This window comes from Salmo salar, chromosome 17, assembly GCF_965601325.2.
Source record: "Salmo salar chromosome 17, fSalSal1, whole genome shotgun sequence".
Classification (NCBI taxonomy): domain Eukaryota; kingdom Metazoa; phylum Chordata; class Actinopteri; order Salmoniformes; family Salmonidae; genus Salmo; species Salmo salar.
The window spans coordinates 33,970,961-33,987,500 of NC_138307.1; the positions used below are offsets into that span (position 1 = coordinate 33,970,961).

The 16,540-nt window shown below is 43.5% G+C and overlaps 1 protein-coding gene across 1 annotated transcript in view; it reads right to left on the minus strand.

The window, feature by feature from the left end:
- Nucleotides 1-16,540, minus strand: part of LOC106591129 (protein diaphanous homolog 3) — a 667,062-nt gene that overhangs the window by 289,765 nt on the left and 360,757 nt on the right. Inside the window, exon 19 of the mRNA XM_082963749.1 lies at nucleotides 7,292-7,387. Within this exon, the coding sequence (XP_082819875.1) occupies nucleotides 7,292-7,387 (96 nt within the window). The remainder of the gene's footprint in view (nucleotides 1-7,291; nucleotides 7,388-16,540) is intronic.

Genomic DNA, 16,540 nt, shown 5'->3' on the forward strand with positions numbered 1-16,540 from the left:
AGGATAACTGAGTGAGGAGAGAGTTATTTAGAGAGAAATCAGGACGTATGATGACTGGAGGATAACTGAGTGAGGAGAGTTATTTAGAGAGAAATCAGGAGGTATGATGACTGGAGGATAACTGGTCACAACAGTAGACTAGATGTATGTGTGTTTGTACGGCTGTTGTAGATAACTAAACCAGAAGGACAAGACATGATGTGGTGCTGGTTCGGTGCTGTGTGTAATAGAACAGACATACGTGTAGATAGGACATGTACATGATAACAGAGCTAACACACACACACACACTCTGACTCCATTTCTCATTCAGTCACTATCTCTCTCTTTCACCCCCCCCCCCCCCCCCCCCCCCCCCCCCCTTCCGTTCCATTATTTCTACTGTGCATAAGTTATCACTTTGACTTGGCTGGTTAGACTCATTCTCCTTTAATACATGAAACAAAGGTCACAGACCTGCTGGATTTAAACCAATGAGGAGCTGAGAGCTGAGAGAGAGAGAGACAGAGAGAGGCGCAGAGAGAGAGAGAGAGACAGAAAGAGACAGACAGACAGAGCGAGAGAGACAGAGAGAGAGAGGAGAGAGAGAGAGAGAGAGACAGACAGAGCGAGAGAGACAGAGAGAGAGGAGCGAGAGAGAGAGAGAGAGACAGACAGAGCGAGAGAGATAGACAGAGAGGGAGAGACAGACAGAGACAGAGAGACAGACAGAGAGAGAGACAGAGAGAGAGGAGCGAGAGAGAGAGAGAGAGAGAGAAGAGAGAGAGAGAGAGAGAGAGAGAGAGAGAGAGAGAGAGAGAGGAGCTTCAGCCCAGCACCCACTGCCATTAATTCAACAGGTTAAACAGTCATTTAGAGGCTGGTAATGATAATGTGTATTTCCTCCTGCTCTATGGTAGATAGTTATAAACCCTCTCAGTCATACTGCCAAAGCCCTCCATTACAGGGACTGTTCTGACATCATTGTAGCTTTATTTCTATACAATTACGGGATGGTAAAACACTTTCAGTGTAAACTTAACAGATATAATGTATAAAAGATAATGGACGTACAATGCCTTTGGAAAGTATTCAGACCCCTTGACTTTTTCCACATTTTGTTACGTTACAGCCTTATTCTACAATGGATTAAATAAAAAATAAAACATTCTCAGCAATCTACACACAACACCCCATAATGACATCACAACACCCCATAATGACATCACAACACCCCATAATGACATCACAATATCCCATAATGACATCACAATACCCATTAATGACATCACAACACCCCATAATGACAAAGTGAAAACCGATTTTCTGGAAGACTGAAACAGGTTTTCCTCAATAATATGCCTGTATCTAGCGCCATCCATCACTCCTTCAATTGTGACCAGTTTCCCAGTCCCTGCCGATGAAAAACATCCCCACAGCATGATGCTGCCACCACCATGCTTCACTGTGGGGATGGTGTTCTCGGGGTGATGTGAGGTGTTGGGTTTGCGCCAGACATAGCGTTTTCCTTGATGGTCAAAAATCTCAATTTTAGTCTCATCTGACCAGAGTACCTTCTTCCATATGTTTGGGGAGTCTCCCACATGCCTTTTGGTGAACACCAAACATGTTTGCTTATTTTTTTCTTTAAGCAATGGCTTTTCTCTGGCCACTCTTCCCTAATGCCCAGTTCTGTGGAGTGTACGGCTTAAAGTGGCCGTATGGACAGATACTCCGATCTCCGCTGTGGAGCTTTGCAGCTCCTTCAGGGTTATCTTTGGTCTCTTTGTTGCCTCTCATATTAATGCCCTCCTTGCCTGGTCTGTGAGCTTTGGTGGGCGGCCCTCTCTGTACTATGTATTAGACCTAGATAATGTAGTGTGGACTGTACTATGTATTAGACCTAGATAATGTAATGTGGACTGTACTATGTATTAGACCTAGATAATGTAGTGTGGACTGTACTATGTAATAGACCTAGATAATGTAGTGTGGACTGTACTATGTATTAGACCTAGATAATGTTTCATGTGGACTGTACTATGTATTAGACCTAGATAATGTTTCATGTGGACTGTACTATGTAATAGACCTAGATAATTTAATGTGGACTGTACTATGTATTGGACCTAGATAATGTAGTGTGAACTGTACTATGTATTAGACCTAGATAATGTAGTGTGGACTGTACTATGTATTAGACCTAGATAATGTAATGTGGACTGTACTATGTATTAGACCTACATAATGTTTCATGTGGACTGTACTATGTATTGGACCTAGATAATGTAATGTGGACTGTACTATGTATTAGACCTAGATAATGTAATGTGGACTGTACTATGTATTAGACCTAGATAATGTTTCATGTGGACGCAGGAGGAGAAGCTGATGCTTCTGCAGGACTAATAAATACCAAGTGGGGTGTGTGTGTGTGTGTGTGTTAGAGAGAGCAGTCGGGGTTTTGATGTGCCATGGATAGGAGTGAGCCCTACTGTTACAGAACCCTCATTAAAACAACTTCCACTACCTCTCTGTAGTCTAGTCATTCTCTTCCTCTACCTCTCTGTAGTCTAGTCATTCTCTTCCTCTACCTCTCTGTAGTCTAGTCATGATCTTCCTCTACCTCTCTGTAGTCCAGTCATTCTCTTCCTCTACCTCTCTGTAGTCCAGTCATTCTCTTCCTCTACCTCTCTGTAGTCCAGTCATTCTCTTCCTCTACCTCTCTGTAGTCCAGTCATTCTCTTCCTCTACCTCTCTGTAGTCTAGTCAAGATCTTCCTCTACCTCTCTGTAGTCCAGTCACTCTCTTCCTCTACCTCTCTGTAGTCTAGTCAAGATCTTCCTCTACCTCTCTGTAGTCCAGTCACTCTCTTCCTCTACCTCTCTGTAGTCTAGTCAAGATCTTCCTCTACCTCTCTGTAGTCCAGTCATTCTCTTCCTCTACCTCTCTGTAGTCTAGTCAAGATCTTCCTCTACCTCTCTGTAGTCCAGTCACTCTCTTCCTCTACCTCTCTGTAGTCTAGTCATTCTCTTCCTCTACCTCTCTGTAGTCTAGTCATTCTCTTCCTCTGCTCCTTCCTTCTCTTGTCCACTACAACATGATGATGGACCAACCACATCACCGGAATTACTGACACCCCTATCACTGTATCAGACCAGAGAACTGGAGAGAACCTACTGAGATGTAGAGAGGAGAGGAAGGATAGAGAGGAGAGAACCTACTGAGATGTAGAGAGGAGAGGAAGGAGAGAGAGGAGAGAACCTACTGAGATGTAGAGAGGAGAGGAAGGATAGAGAGGAGAGAACCTACTGAGATGTAGAGAGGAGAGGAAGGAGAGAGAGGAGAGAACCTACTGAGATGTAGAGAGGAGAGAAAGGAGAGAGAGGAGAGGACCTACTGAGATGTAGAGAGGAGAGAGAGGAGAGGACCTACTGAGATGTACAGAGGAGAGGAAGGAGAGAGAGGAGAGGACCTACTGAGATGTAGAGAGGAGAGAGAGGAAAGGACCTACTGAGATGTACAGAGGAGAGGAAGGAGAGAGAGGAGAGGACCTACTGATATGTACAGAGGAGAGGAAGGAGAGAGAGGAGAGGAGAGGAAGGAGAGAGAGGAGAGGACCTACTGAGATGTAGAGAGGAGAGAGAGGAGAGGACCTACTGAGATGAAGAGAGGAGAGGAAGGAGAGAGAGAGAGGAGAGGACCTACTGAGATGTAGAGAGGAGAGGAGAGAGGAGAGGACCTACTGAGATGTAGAGAGGAGAGGAAGGAGAGAGAAGAGGACCTACTGAGATGTAGAGAGGAGAGGAAGGAGAGAGAGAGAGGAGAGGACCTACTGAGATGTAGAGAGGAGAGGAAGGAGAGAGAGAGAGGAGAGGACCTACTGAGATGTAGAGAGGAGAGGAAGGAGAGAGAGAGAGGAGAGGACCTACTGAGATGAAGAGAGGAGAGAGAGGAGAGGAGGGAACCTACTGAGATGTAGAGAGGAGAGGAAGGAGAGAGAGGAGAGGACCTACTGAGATGTAGAGAGGAGAGAGGAGGTGCAGGAGAGAGGGGGAAAGTAAAAGAGAGAAAGAGAGGAACCGTGATGTTCACGATAAACAAGTGTGTCTGTCTGTGAGGAGCTGGCATCACGTTTCACCTGTAGTCTTGAACGGAGCGAGGGACGGAGGAAAGAAGAGAGAGAGGAAGGAAGGAAAGAGAGAGACAACGCTAACTTCCTATTCTCTTTGTGCAGATCCCGAGAGTACGTACAAATATTCACCAGAAAGAAAGAAACCACAGAAAGTTGGAAGTCAAAAGTGAGTTGAAAAGAAAGCAAGAGAGAGAGAGAGAGAGAGAGAGAGCAAAGAACGATAGGAGAAGCGTTTATACGCTGACCCCTGACCTCTATGTTTGAGTGACTGACTGACAGATGAGTGAGTGTTTTTCCATCTCTCCGTCTCTGCCTCCCACGCCTCTCAATACTCCACATCTACACATAATAATGACCAACATGAACACTGGACGCTTCCCAAAATGGCACCCTATTCCCTATATAGTAAACTACTTTGGACCAAGGGCCTGAATAAGGAGTAGCCACGATCTAGGTAGCCATTTGGGACTCATCCTGTAACAAGCACCACTTCCAGAGTTCCTACATCCTGAGCTGAAGCCAGCGGTGGTGAGAAACACAGGAAACCAGCAGAGATCAATGAGGACCTGGAGAATACACACACAGAGATCTAGTATGATGTTTATATCAACTAATAGACTGTGTCTACGGAGGAACTGCAGAACACCGACGCAGGTGTTCACTCACACGGATAAAAAAAAAAAAAAAAACTATTTGTAATTTTCTGCCTTTGCAAGACAATGTTGTTTTGCCTTTACTAACCTTTCTACTTCCACTGTGCAGCAAAACACATCAAAAGAAAACAATTCCACTAATTGCTTTATAGTAAATGTTTTAAACAAGTTTGGATTGAAAGGCAATATTGACACAGGTTCTGAGGGATGTTTGAAACAGGTGTGTGTGTGTGTGTGTGTGTGTGTGTGTGTGTGTGTGTGTGTGAGAGAGAGAGTTGGTTCATCTATCCTTGTGGGGGACGTAAAATCCTCAAAAGTCCTTCATCAGAATACTAAAACAAGGAAAATTCTCCCTCGTAAGGACATTTCCAACATCCCCATAAGGACAAAGGCTATTTTACTAAGATTAGGGGTTAGAGGTTAGATTTACAATTAGGGTTAGAGGATAGGTTTAGGTTTACAATTAGGGTTAGAGGATAGGTTTAGGTTTACAATTAGGGTTAGAGGATAGGTTTAGGTTTACAATTAGGGTTAGAGGTTAGGTTTACAACTAGGGTTAGAGGATAGGTTTAGGTTTACAATTAGGGTTAGAGGTTAGGTTTACAACTAGGGTTAGAGGATAGGTTTAGGTTTACAATTAGGGTTAGAGGTTAGGTTTACAATTAGGGTTAGAGGATAGGTTTAGGTTTACAACTAGGGATAGAGGATAGGTTTAGGTTTACAATTAGGGTTAGAGGTTAGGTTTACAACTAGGGTTAGAGGTTAGGTTTACAACTAGGGTTAGAGGATAGGTTTAGGTTTACAATTAGGGTTAGAGGTTAGGTTTACAATTAGGGTTAGAGGATAGGTTTAGGTTTACAATTATGGTTTGAGGATAGGTTGACCATTAGGGGTTAGATAATAGGTTTACAATTAGGGTTAGAGATTAGGTTTAGGTTTACCATTAGGGTTAGAGGATAGGTTTAGGTTTACAATTAGGGTTAGAGGATAGGTTTACAATTAGGGTTAGAAGATAGGGTTAGAGGATAGGTTTACCATTAGGGTTAGAGGATAGGTTTAGGTTTACCATTAGGGTTAGAGGATAGGTTTAGGATTACAATTAGGGTTAGAGGATAGGTTTAGGTTTACAATTAGGGTTAGAGGATAGGTTTAGGTTTACAATTAGGGTTAGAGGATAGGTTTAGGTTTACAATTAGGGTTAGAGGAAAGGTTTACAATTAGGGTTAGAGGTTAGGTTTACAACTAGGGTTAGAGGATAGGTTTAGGTTTACAATTAGGGTTAGAGGTTAGGTTTACAACTAGGGTTAGAGGATAGGTTTAGGTTTACAATTAGGGTTAGAGGTTAGGTTTACAACTAGGGTTAGAGGATAGGTTTAGGTTTACAATTAGGGTTAGAGGTTAGGTTTAGGTTTACCATTAGGGGTTAGATGATAGGTTTACAATTAGGGTTAGAGATTAGGTTTACAATTAGGGTTAGAGGATAGGTTTAGGTTTACAATTAGGGTTTGAGGATAGGTTTACCATTAGGGGTTAGATAATAGGTTTACAATTAGGGTTAGAGATTAGGTTTACAATTAGGGTTAGAGATTAGGTTTAGGTTTACCATTAGGGTTAGAGGATAGGTTTAGGTTTACAATTAGGGTTAGAAGATAGGTTTACAATTAGGGTTAGAGGATAGGTTTACCATTAGGGTTAGAGGATATGTTTAGGTTTACAATTAGGGTTAGAGGATAGGTTTAGGTTTACAATTAGGGTTAGAGGATAGGTTTAGGTTTACAATTAGGGTTAGAGGATAGGTTTAGGTTTACAATTAGGGTTAGAGGAAAGGTTTACAACTAGGGTTAGAGGATAGGTTTAGGTTTACAATTAGGGTTAGAGGATAGGTTTACAATTAGGGTTAGAGGATAGGTTTACCATTAGGGTTAGAGGATATGTTTAGGTTTACAATTAGGGTTAGAGGTTAGGTTTACAACTAGGGTTAGAGGATAGGTTTAGGTTTACAATTAGGGTTAGAGGTTAGGTTTACAACTAGGGTTAGAGGATAGGTTTAGGTTTACAATTAGGGTTAGAGGTTAGGTTTACAACTAGGGTTAGAGGATATGTTTAGGTTTACAATTAGGGTTAGAGGTTAGGTTTACAACTAGGGTTAGAGGATAGGTTTAGGTTTACAACTAGGGTTAGAGGATAGGTTTACAATTAGGGTTAGAGGATAGGTTTACCATTAGGGGTTAGATGATAGGTTTACAATTAGGGTTAGAGATTAGGTTTACAATTAGGGTTAGAGATTAGGTTTAGGTTTACCATTAGGGTTAGAGGATAGGTTTAAGTTTACAATTAGGGTTAGAGGATAGGTTTACAATTAGGGTTAGAGGATAGGTTTACCATTAGGGTTAGAGGATAGGTTTAGGTTTACAATTAGGATTAGAGGTTAGGGAAAATAGGACTTTAAACGGAAATACATTTTAGGTTCCCATTAGGGATAAAATAACAAAACGTGTGTGTGTGTGTGCGTCTCAGTACTCACAGAGGTTCTGAGCGATCTTTGGGTCCAGCACCTTGAGCTGTTTGATTCTCTTCTTGATGGATCTCTTTGCTTCCAGACCCTGTTCATCCTGGATGGCTGGAAGAGACACACACACAACTCACATCTAAGTGACATACACACGCTGGGGGACAACACATCCAACACTACAAATGGAGTCAGACAGATGGAAACCAGTGTGTGTTTTATTCCACCTTTATTTAACCAGGTAGGTAAGTTGAAAACAAGTTCTCATTTACAACTGTGACCTGGTCAAGATAAAGCAAAGCAGTGCGACACAAACAACACAGAGTTACACATGGAATAAACAAACATACAGTCAATAATACAATAGGGGAAAAAAAGAAAGTCTATATACAGTATGTGCAAATGGCGTGAGGAGGTAAGGCAATAAATAGGCCAATAGTAGCGAAGAAATTACAATTCAGCAGATTAACGCTGGAGTGATAGATGAGCAGATGATGATGTGCATGTAGAGATACTGGTGTGCAAAAAAGCAGCAAAGTAAATAAAAACAATATGGGGTTGAGGTAGGTAGATTGGGTGGGCTATTTACAGATGGACTATGTACAGCTGCAGCAATCGGTTAGCTGCTCAGATAGCTGATGTTTAAAGTTAGTGAGGGAAATCTAAGTCTCTAGCTTCAGCGATTTTTGCAATTCATTCCAGTCACTGGCAGCAAAGAACTGGAAGAAAAGGCGGCCAAAGGAGGTGTTGGCTTTGGGGGTGACCAGTGTGATATACCTGCTGGACCACGTGCTACGGGTGGGTGCTGCTATGGTGACCAGTGAGCTGAGATAAGGCGGAGCTTTACCTAGCAAAGACTTATCGATGACCTGGAGCCAGTGGGTTTGGCTACGAATATGAAGCGAGGGCCAGCCGACTCGAGCATACAGGTCGCAGTGGTGGGTAATATATGGGGCTTTGGTAACAAAACGGATGGCACTGTGATAGACTGCATCCAGTTTGCTGACTAGAGTATTGGAGGCTATTTTGTAAATGACATCGCCGAAGTCGAGGATCGGAAGGATAGCAGTTTTACGAGGATAAGTTTGGCAGCGTGAGTGAAGGAGGCTTTGTTGCGAAATAGAAAGCCAATTCTAGATTTAATTTTGGATTGGAGATGCTTAATATGAGTCTGGAAGGAGAGTTTACAGTCTAACCAGACACCTAGGTATTTGTAGTTGTCCACATATTCTAGGTCAGAACCGTCCAGGGTAGTGATGCTGGACGGGCGGGCAGGTGTGGGCAGCGATCGGTTGAAAAGCATGCATTTAGTTTTACTTGCATTTAAGAGCAGTTGGAGGCCACGGAAGGAGAGTTGTATGGCATTGAAGCTCGTCTGGAGGTTAGTTAACACAGTGACCAAAGAAGGGCCAGAGGTATACAGAATGGTGTCGTCTGCGTAGAGGTGGATCAGAGAATCACCAGCAGTAAGATCGACATCATTGATGTTTACAGAGAAAAGAGTCAGCCCGAGAATTCAACCCTGTGGTACCACCATAGAGACTGCCAGAGGTCTGGACAACAGGCCCTCCGATTTGACACACTGAACTCTGTCTGAGAAGTAGTTGGTGAACCAGGTGAGGCAGTCATTTGAGAAACCAAGGCTGTTGAGTCTGCCGATAAGAATTTGGTGATTTACAGAGTCGAAAGCCTTGGCCAGGTCGATGAAGACGGCTGCACAGTACTGTCTTTTATCGATGGCAGTTATGATATCATTTAGTACCTTGAGCGTGGCTGAGGTGCACCCGTGACCAGCTCGGAAACCGGATTGCACAGCGGAGAAGGTACGGTGGGATTGGAAATGGTCAGTGATCTGTTTGTTAACTTGGCTTTCGAATACTTTAGAAAGGCAGGGTAGGATGGATATAGGTCTGTAACAGTTTGGGTCTAGAGTGTCACCCCCTTTGAAGAGGGGGATGACCGCGGTAGTTTCCCAATCTTTAAGGATCTCGGACGATACGAAAGAGAGGTTGAACAGATTAGTATTAGGGGTTGCAACAATGGCGGCAGATAATTTAAGAAAGAGAGGGTCCAGATTCTCTAGCCCGGCTGATTTGTATGGGTCCAGGTTTTGCAGCTCTTTCAGAACATCTGCTATCTGGATTTGGGTGAAGGAGAAGCTGGGGAGGCTTGAGCAAGTAGCTGTGGGAGGTGCGGAGCTGTTGGCCGGGGTTGAAGTAGCCAGGAGGAAAGCATGGCCAGCCGTAGAGAAATGCTTACTGAAATTCCCGATTATCATGGCTTTATCGGTGGTGATAGTGTTTCCTAGCCTCAGTGCAGCGGGCAGCTGGGAGGAGGTGCTCTTGTTCTCCATGGATTTACAGTGTCCCAGAACGTTTTGGAGTTAGAGCTACAGGATGCAAATTTCTGTTTGAAAAAGCTAGCCTTTGCTTTCCTGACTGACTGACTGCGTCTATTGGTTCCTGACTTACATTTACATTTTAGTCATTTAGCAGACGCTCTTATCCAGAGCGACGTACAGTAGTGAATGCATACGTTTCATTTCATGCATTTTTTGTACTGGCCCCCCGTGGGAATCGAACCCACAACCCTGGCGTTGCACACACCATGCTGGCGTTGCAAACACCATGCTCTACCAACTGAGCCACAGGGAAGGCTTCCCTGAACAGTTGCATATTGCGGGGACTATTCGATGCTATTGCAGTCCGCCACAGGATGTCTTTGTGCTGGTTGATGGCAGTCAGGTCTGGAGTGAACCAAGAGCTACATCTGTTCTTAGTTCTGCATTTTTTGAAAGGGGCATGCATATTTAAGATGGTAATATCTATGAGGGTGCCCATGTTTACAGATTTAGGGTTGTACCTGGTAGGTTCCTTGATAATTTGTTTGAGATTGAGGGCATCTAGCTTAGATTGTAGGACTGCTGGGGTGTTAAGCATATCCCAGTTTAGGTCACCTAACAGAACATACTCTGAAGATAGATGGGGGGCAATCAATTCACATATGGTGTCCAGGGCACAGCTTGGAGTTGAGGGGGGTCTATGTGTGTGTGTGATGTGTGTGTGTGTGTGTTGCATGTGACAGTTTCCGTCAAATAGCGATGACAGACACGCATAAACAATGAAAACATTAATGTCACTGACGATGGCAGAACTAGAAGTTTCTACAGGGTACCATTTGGACACAAGTGGCAGCATCCCACCCAGCTCTGCAGTGTGTGTGTGTGTACGGGCGGTGGTCACGCTCGGCCCTAACAGGATCTCACGCCAGCGGAGGGCTGTGGTGTAGAGGATTATGGGAAAGCTGTGAAGCAGAGGGGTCAGAGTTGGCCCACTCACTCACACTCCACACACACACACACACACACACACACACACACACACACACACAAAAACACACACACACACACACACGGGTGGGTTCACATAGCAGAGAACATTCTGTGTAACGTCCCTGCTGGCTTAACGGGGCCAATATTAATATGATGATAGCTGCTGTTAAAGACCTACATTTCCCCTAAACGGAGGACAGGAGAGGAGAGAGAGACAGAGAGGAGACGGAGAGACCGGTGGACCGAGAGAGGAGAGGAGAGATGGGGGAGAGGAGAGAGAGATGGGGGGGGAAAGAGCGAGAGAAACAGCAGAAACTGAAGAGATAGATGGGAAGACACAGAGAGCGGAGCAGGGAGAGAACAGATGGTTTGATGGAGGAAGGAGAGACCAGAGACGATATAGAGACCAGAGAAGATGCAGCGACCAGAGAAGACGCAGAGACCAGAGAAGACGCAGAGACCAGAGAAGACGCAGAGACCAGAGAAGACGCAGAGACCAGAGAAGACGCAGAGACCAGAGAATACGCAGAGACCAGAGAAGACGCAGAGACCAGAGAAGACGCAGAGACCAGAGAAGACGCAGAGACCAGAGAAGAAGCAGAGACCAGAGAAGACGCAGAGACCAGAGAATATGCAGAGACCAGAGAAGATGCAGAGACCAGAGAAGATGCAGAGACCAGAGAATATGCAGAGAGCAAACAGCAGTGCACCTCCTCAACCTCACTACAGTAACAGAGGGTTAGAGGAGAGGAGACAGAGATCAGATAGAGACCAGGGGAGTACGGGGGGAGAGAGACAACATGGGGTTTCATGGCTGCTTTAATTATTTAAGACACCAGATTAAGAGAACAAAATGTGCCTCCCAAGAGGAGGCTGGGTAATTGTCTTGTGTTCTAATTACAGCGCTGGCAGAGCCGGGTGGTGCAGGAGGCAGGTGTGTGTGTGTGTGTGTGTGTGTGTGTGTGTGTGTGTGTGTGTGTGGTGGAAGTGGGAAAGAGCGGAGGTTAATCTAGAGGAAAAAGAAGAGGCTCCGTTTGGGCTTTCTCCTTTCCTTTCCCTAAAACACTGGGCTTAATTAAAATGTAAAGAGGTCTGTGTTTGGCCCTGGGAGACCTCTGCAGGCGTAATCCCATTGGCTCCCACCAACACAACAGAAGAAAATAGTCCATTGTTACAGTAGCTATGGTAGATCTAGTTACTAAGTCTGTTAGCTATGGTAGATCTAGTTACTAAGTCTGTTAGCTATGGTAGATCTAGTTACTAAGTCTGTTAGCTATGGTAGATCTAGTTACTAAGTCTGTTAGCTATGGTAGATCTAGTTACTAAGTCTGTTAGCTATGGTAGATCTAGTTACTAAGTCTGTTAGCTATGGTAGATCTAGTTACTAAGTCTGTTAGCTATGGTAGATGTAGTTACTAAGTATGTTAGCTATGGTAGATGTAGTTACTAAGTCTGTTAGCTATGGTAGATGTAGTTACTAAGTCTGTTAGCTATGGTAGATGTAGTTACTAAGTCTGTTAGCTACGGTATATCTAGTTACTAAGTATGTTAGCTATGGTAGATCTAGTTACTAAGTCTATAGGATTGTTTTGAGTGAGGAAGAGGAGAAGGAGGACAGGAGGGGAGAAGAGGAAGTGCAGGAGTGTTAGGGAGCGAAGCCTTGAAGATTTAACAGAACTTTAGATTTGTTTTACCTTTATTTAACTAGGCAAGTCAGTTAAGAACAAATTCTTATTTACAATAATGGCCTACCAGGGAACAGTGGGTTAACTGCCTTTTCCAGGGGCAGAACAACATATTTTTACCTTGTCATCTCGGGGATTCGATCCAGTAACCTAATGATCTAACCACTAGGCTACCTGCTGCACCAAATCTTCAATTGTAGTCTAAACACAGTAAAGGGAATGGTCGAACATCACCAAGAGCCATTTCAGACACCACAGGGATGTTACAGTGGAAGGGGTAGAGGGATACAGAGGTACAGGTGTACGGGTACATAGCTCAGTCAAGGACCACTGGTCACAGAGGGGTGTAGAGGGACCAACACAGGGGTGACAACCCCCCCTTAAAAACACCCATGATGACTTACGTGGCACTTCGGTAGGCTCACTCTCTTCACAGTCTTCGGTGAGCAGTGAGAGAGGAGAAAAAGAGGAAGAGGAGAAAACAGGAAGCAGAGAAAAAGAAGAAGAGGAGAAAACAGGAAGCAAAGAAAACGAGGAAGAGGAGAAAACAGGAAGAGGACAAAACGAGAAGCGGAGAAAAGGAGAGCACAGAGAAAGAGAAATAAGAGGAGAGATAGAGGTTGTGTGAAAGAAAAAAACAGAAAAAAAAGAGGGAACATGAAAAAGCTACAGAAGAGAATGGTCCACAGAAAGAAAGTGTGATGTTTCTGTGTGTGTCTGTGATTTGGAGGTGAGGGGTCATTCAGCGATTCTGAGAAAGCAAGAAAAGGAGCTTTTGAAATGAAAACAGGCAATTTTGCAGTCGCCCAGCATCTCAGAGCATCATACTGTCAAAGCATCAGGAGTAAAGAGAGAAGCCTTTTGAAAAGGCAGAGAGAGACTGGCAGAAGGAGACAGGACTATTACAGAGCCTTTTCCATTCACCAGGAAGACCACTTATAATCCACTCATACTATTATAGTTAAAGATTTTATCAATGAACATTAAAGAGATTCTACAATACTTTTGCATACTTTTTATCCATTAGTTCTCAAAGTTCTCCCCACAAGCGAAGAGTGGTCCCCGACAACGTGCAGTTATGTATACCACACCACTGCTCTCTCTGACTCTACTGTGCTCGTCTTGCTAGCTGTCAAACACGGCGAGAGGTTGAAGCTCATTGGCTGAAACTCCAATTGCTAGGGGGCTGGCCCACTAGGATGGGGAGTTTGAAATAATGTTACTATTCGAATAGTGCCATGAAGTTTTGTTGGATACCCTAGATAGGCTAATTGTAGCTAGCTAGCGAGGCTAATTGCATCTAGATAGCGAGGCTAATTGTAGCTAGCTAGGAAGGCTAATTGTGGCTACATGCTGTACTTTCTCACCAACCCCATTCAGAGAAAACAGCAGCATGCCTGTTGGTTGCTCGTTGTAGCCTACTCCTTCTCATTTTGCTAACTGTTCATTCCGTAATTTTATTGCATTTCGTTTTGCATGAATGAAATCTCACTCCACTCGCTACACATTGAGCCTCTTTGATTGGCCAACATTCCCAATAAGCGACCGTGCACGTCATATAAACTACATTGAAAGTTTTGTTGTGTTATTAAATTAATAATTTCAAATTACATGGTACTTCCTTGTATGTAACAATGTCACATGGATATTTTGTATTTTATTTACAAAAGCTTTTTTAGTGTTAATAGGTCTATAATTATTTATAATTATGCTTCGTGCCATCCAGGACCTATAGTTGAAGTCAGAAGTTTACATACACCTCAACCAAATACATTTAAACTCCGTTTTTCACAATTCCTGACATGTAATCCTAGTAAAAATTCCCTGTTTTAGGTCAGTCTCTATAACATCACATGTACCAGATATGTCTCTGATGGCTGACTAGTCCCTATAACATCACATGTACCAGATATGTCTCTGAGGCTGCGCCCCCTGACCGTAGTCTCGTGGCGCGGTATAACATCACATGTACCAGATATATCTCTGATGGCTGACTAGTCCCTATAACATCACATGTACCAGATATATCTCTGATGGCTGACTAGTCCCTATAACATCACATGTACCAGATATGTCTCTGATGGCTGACTAGTCCCTATAACATCACATGTACCAGATATGTCTCTGATGGCTGACTAGTTGTTATAACATCACATGTACCAGATATGTCTCTGATGGCTGACTAGTCCCTATAACATCACATGTACCAGATATGTCTCTGATGGCTGACTAGTTGTTATAACATCACATGTACCAGATATATCTCTGATGGCTGACTCGTTGTTATAACATCACATGTACCAGATATATCTCTGATGGCTGACTCGTTGTTATAACATCACATGTACCAGATATGTCTCTGATGGCTGACTAGTCCCTATAACATCACATGTACCAGATATATATCTGATGGCTGACTCGTTGTTATAACATCACATGTACCAGATATATCTCTGATGGCTGACTCGTTGTTATAACATCACATGTACCAGATATATCTCTGATGGCTGACTCGTTGTTATAACATCACATGTACCAGATATGTCTCTGATGGCTGACTAGTCCCTATAACATCACATGTACCAGATATATATCTGATGGCTGACTCGTTGTTATAACATCACATGTACCAGATATATCTCTGATGGCTGACTCGTTGTTATAACATCACATGTACCAGATATATCTCTGATGGCTGACTAGTTGTTATAACATCACATGTACCAGATATGTCTCTGATGGCTGACTAGTTGTTATAACATCACATGTACCAGATATGTCTCTGATGGCTGACTAGTCTCTATAACATCACATGTACCAGATATATCTCTGATGGCTGACTAGTCTCTATAACATCACATGTACCAGATATGTCTCTGATGGCTGACTAGTTGTTATAACATCACATGTACCAGATATGTCTCTGATGGCTGACTAGTCCCTATAACATCACATGTACCAGATATGTCTCTGATGGCTGACTAGTTGTTATAACATCACATGTACCAGATATATCTCTGATGGCTGACTCGTTGTTATAACATCACATGTACCAGATATATCTCTGATGGCTGACTCGTTGTTATAACATCACATGTACCAGATATGTCTCTGATGGCTGACTAGTCCCTATAACATCACATGTACCAGATATATATCTGATGGCTGACTCGTTGTTATAACATCACATGTACCAGATATATCTCTGATGGCTGACTCGTTGTTATAACATCACATGTACCAGATATGTCTCTGATGGCTGACTAGTCCCTATAACATCACATGTACCAGATATGTCTCTGATGGCTGACTAGTTGTTATAACATCACATGTACCAGATATATCTCTGATGGCTGACTAGTCTCTATAACATCACATGTACCAGATATATCTCTGATGGCTGACTCGTTGTTATAACATCACATGTACCAGATATGTCTCTGATGGCTGACTAGTTGTTATAACATCACATGTACCAGATATATCTCTGATGGCTGACTAGTCTCTATAACATCACATGTACCAGATATATCTCTGATGGCTGGCTAGTTGTTATAACATCACATGTACCAGATATATCTCTGATGGCTGACTAGTCTCTATAACATCACATGTACCAGATATATCTCTGATGGCTGGCTAGTTGTTATAACATCCCCTGCATGTCAGTTTGGACACATGTCACTGTCAGCTGAAAGACAGGGTGGTTGATACTCACAGTAGGTGCTGTCTGTGATTAATTAAGCCTGGGGTTATATAAATGACTCATTCCAAATGACAGCACTGTCGCATGCTCTTTTGAAAATGTGTTTCCACACTCATTACTTTGCTGAGCCTGTGTGTGTATGTGTGTGTGTGTGTGTGTGTGTGTGTGTGTGTGTGTGTGTGTGTCTGTAAATCCCTGGTTTGCCAGCAGCACAGTGTGCGTCTCTCCTCATATCTAGGCCCTCTGTCTCCTCTGATAGGGTATAGTCCCAAATGGTACCCTACTCCCGAAAATAGTGCACTACATTTGACCAGAGTCCTTTTGGACCCCGGACAAAAGTAGTGCACAATGTAGGGATTAGGGTGTCATTTGGGACTCCAAGCATGCCTCTATGATTGGCCCACTCTCGCTCTTCTTATCTCTATCACTTCCTGCTGTCTACCGCCTACACTTCCTGGTAGAGATGGCGGCTGCTGACAGAGCCCGCAGGCCGCTGGACTCTGATTGATTAACCAGCGACCAGGCAGGTGACGCCCACTCCC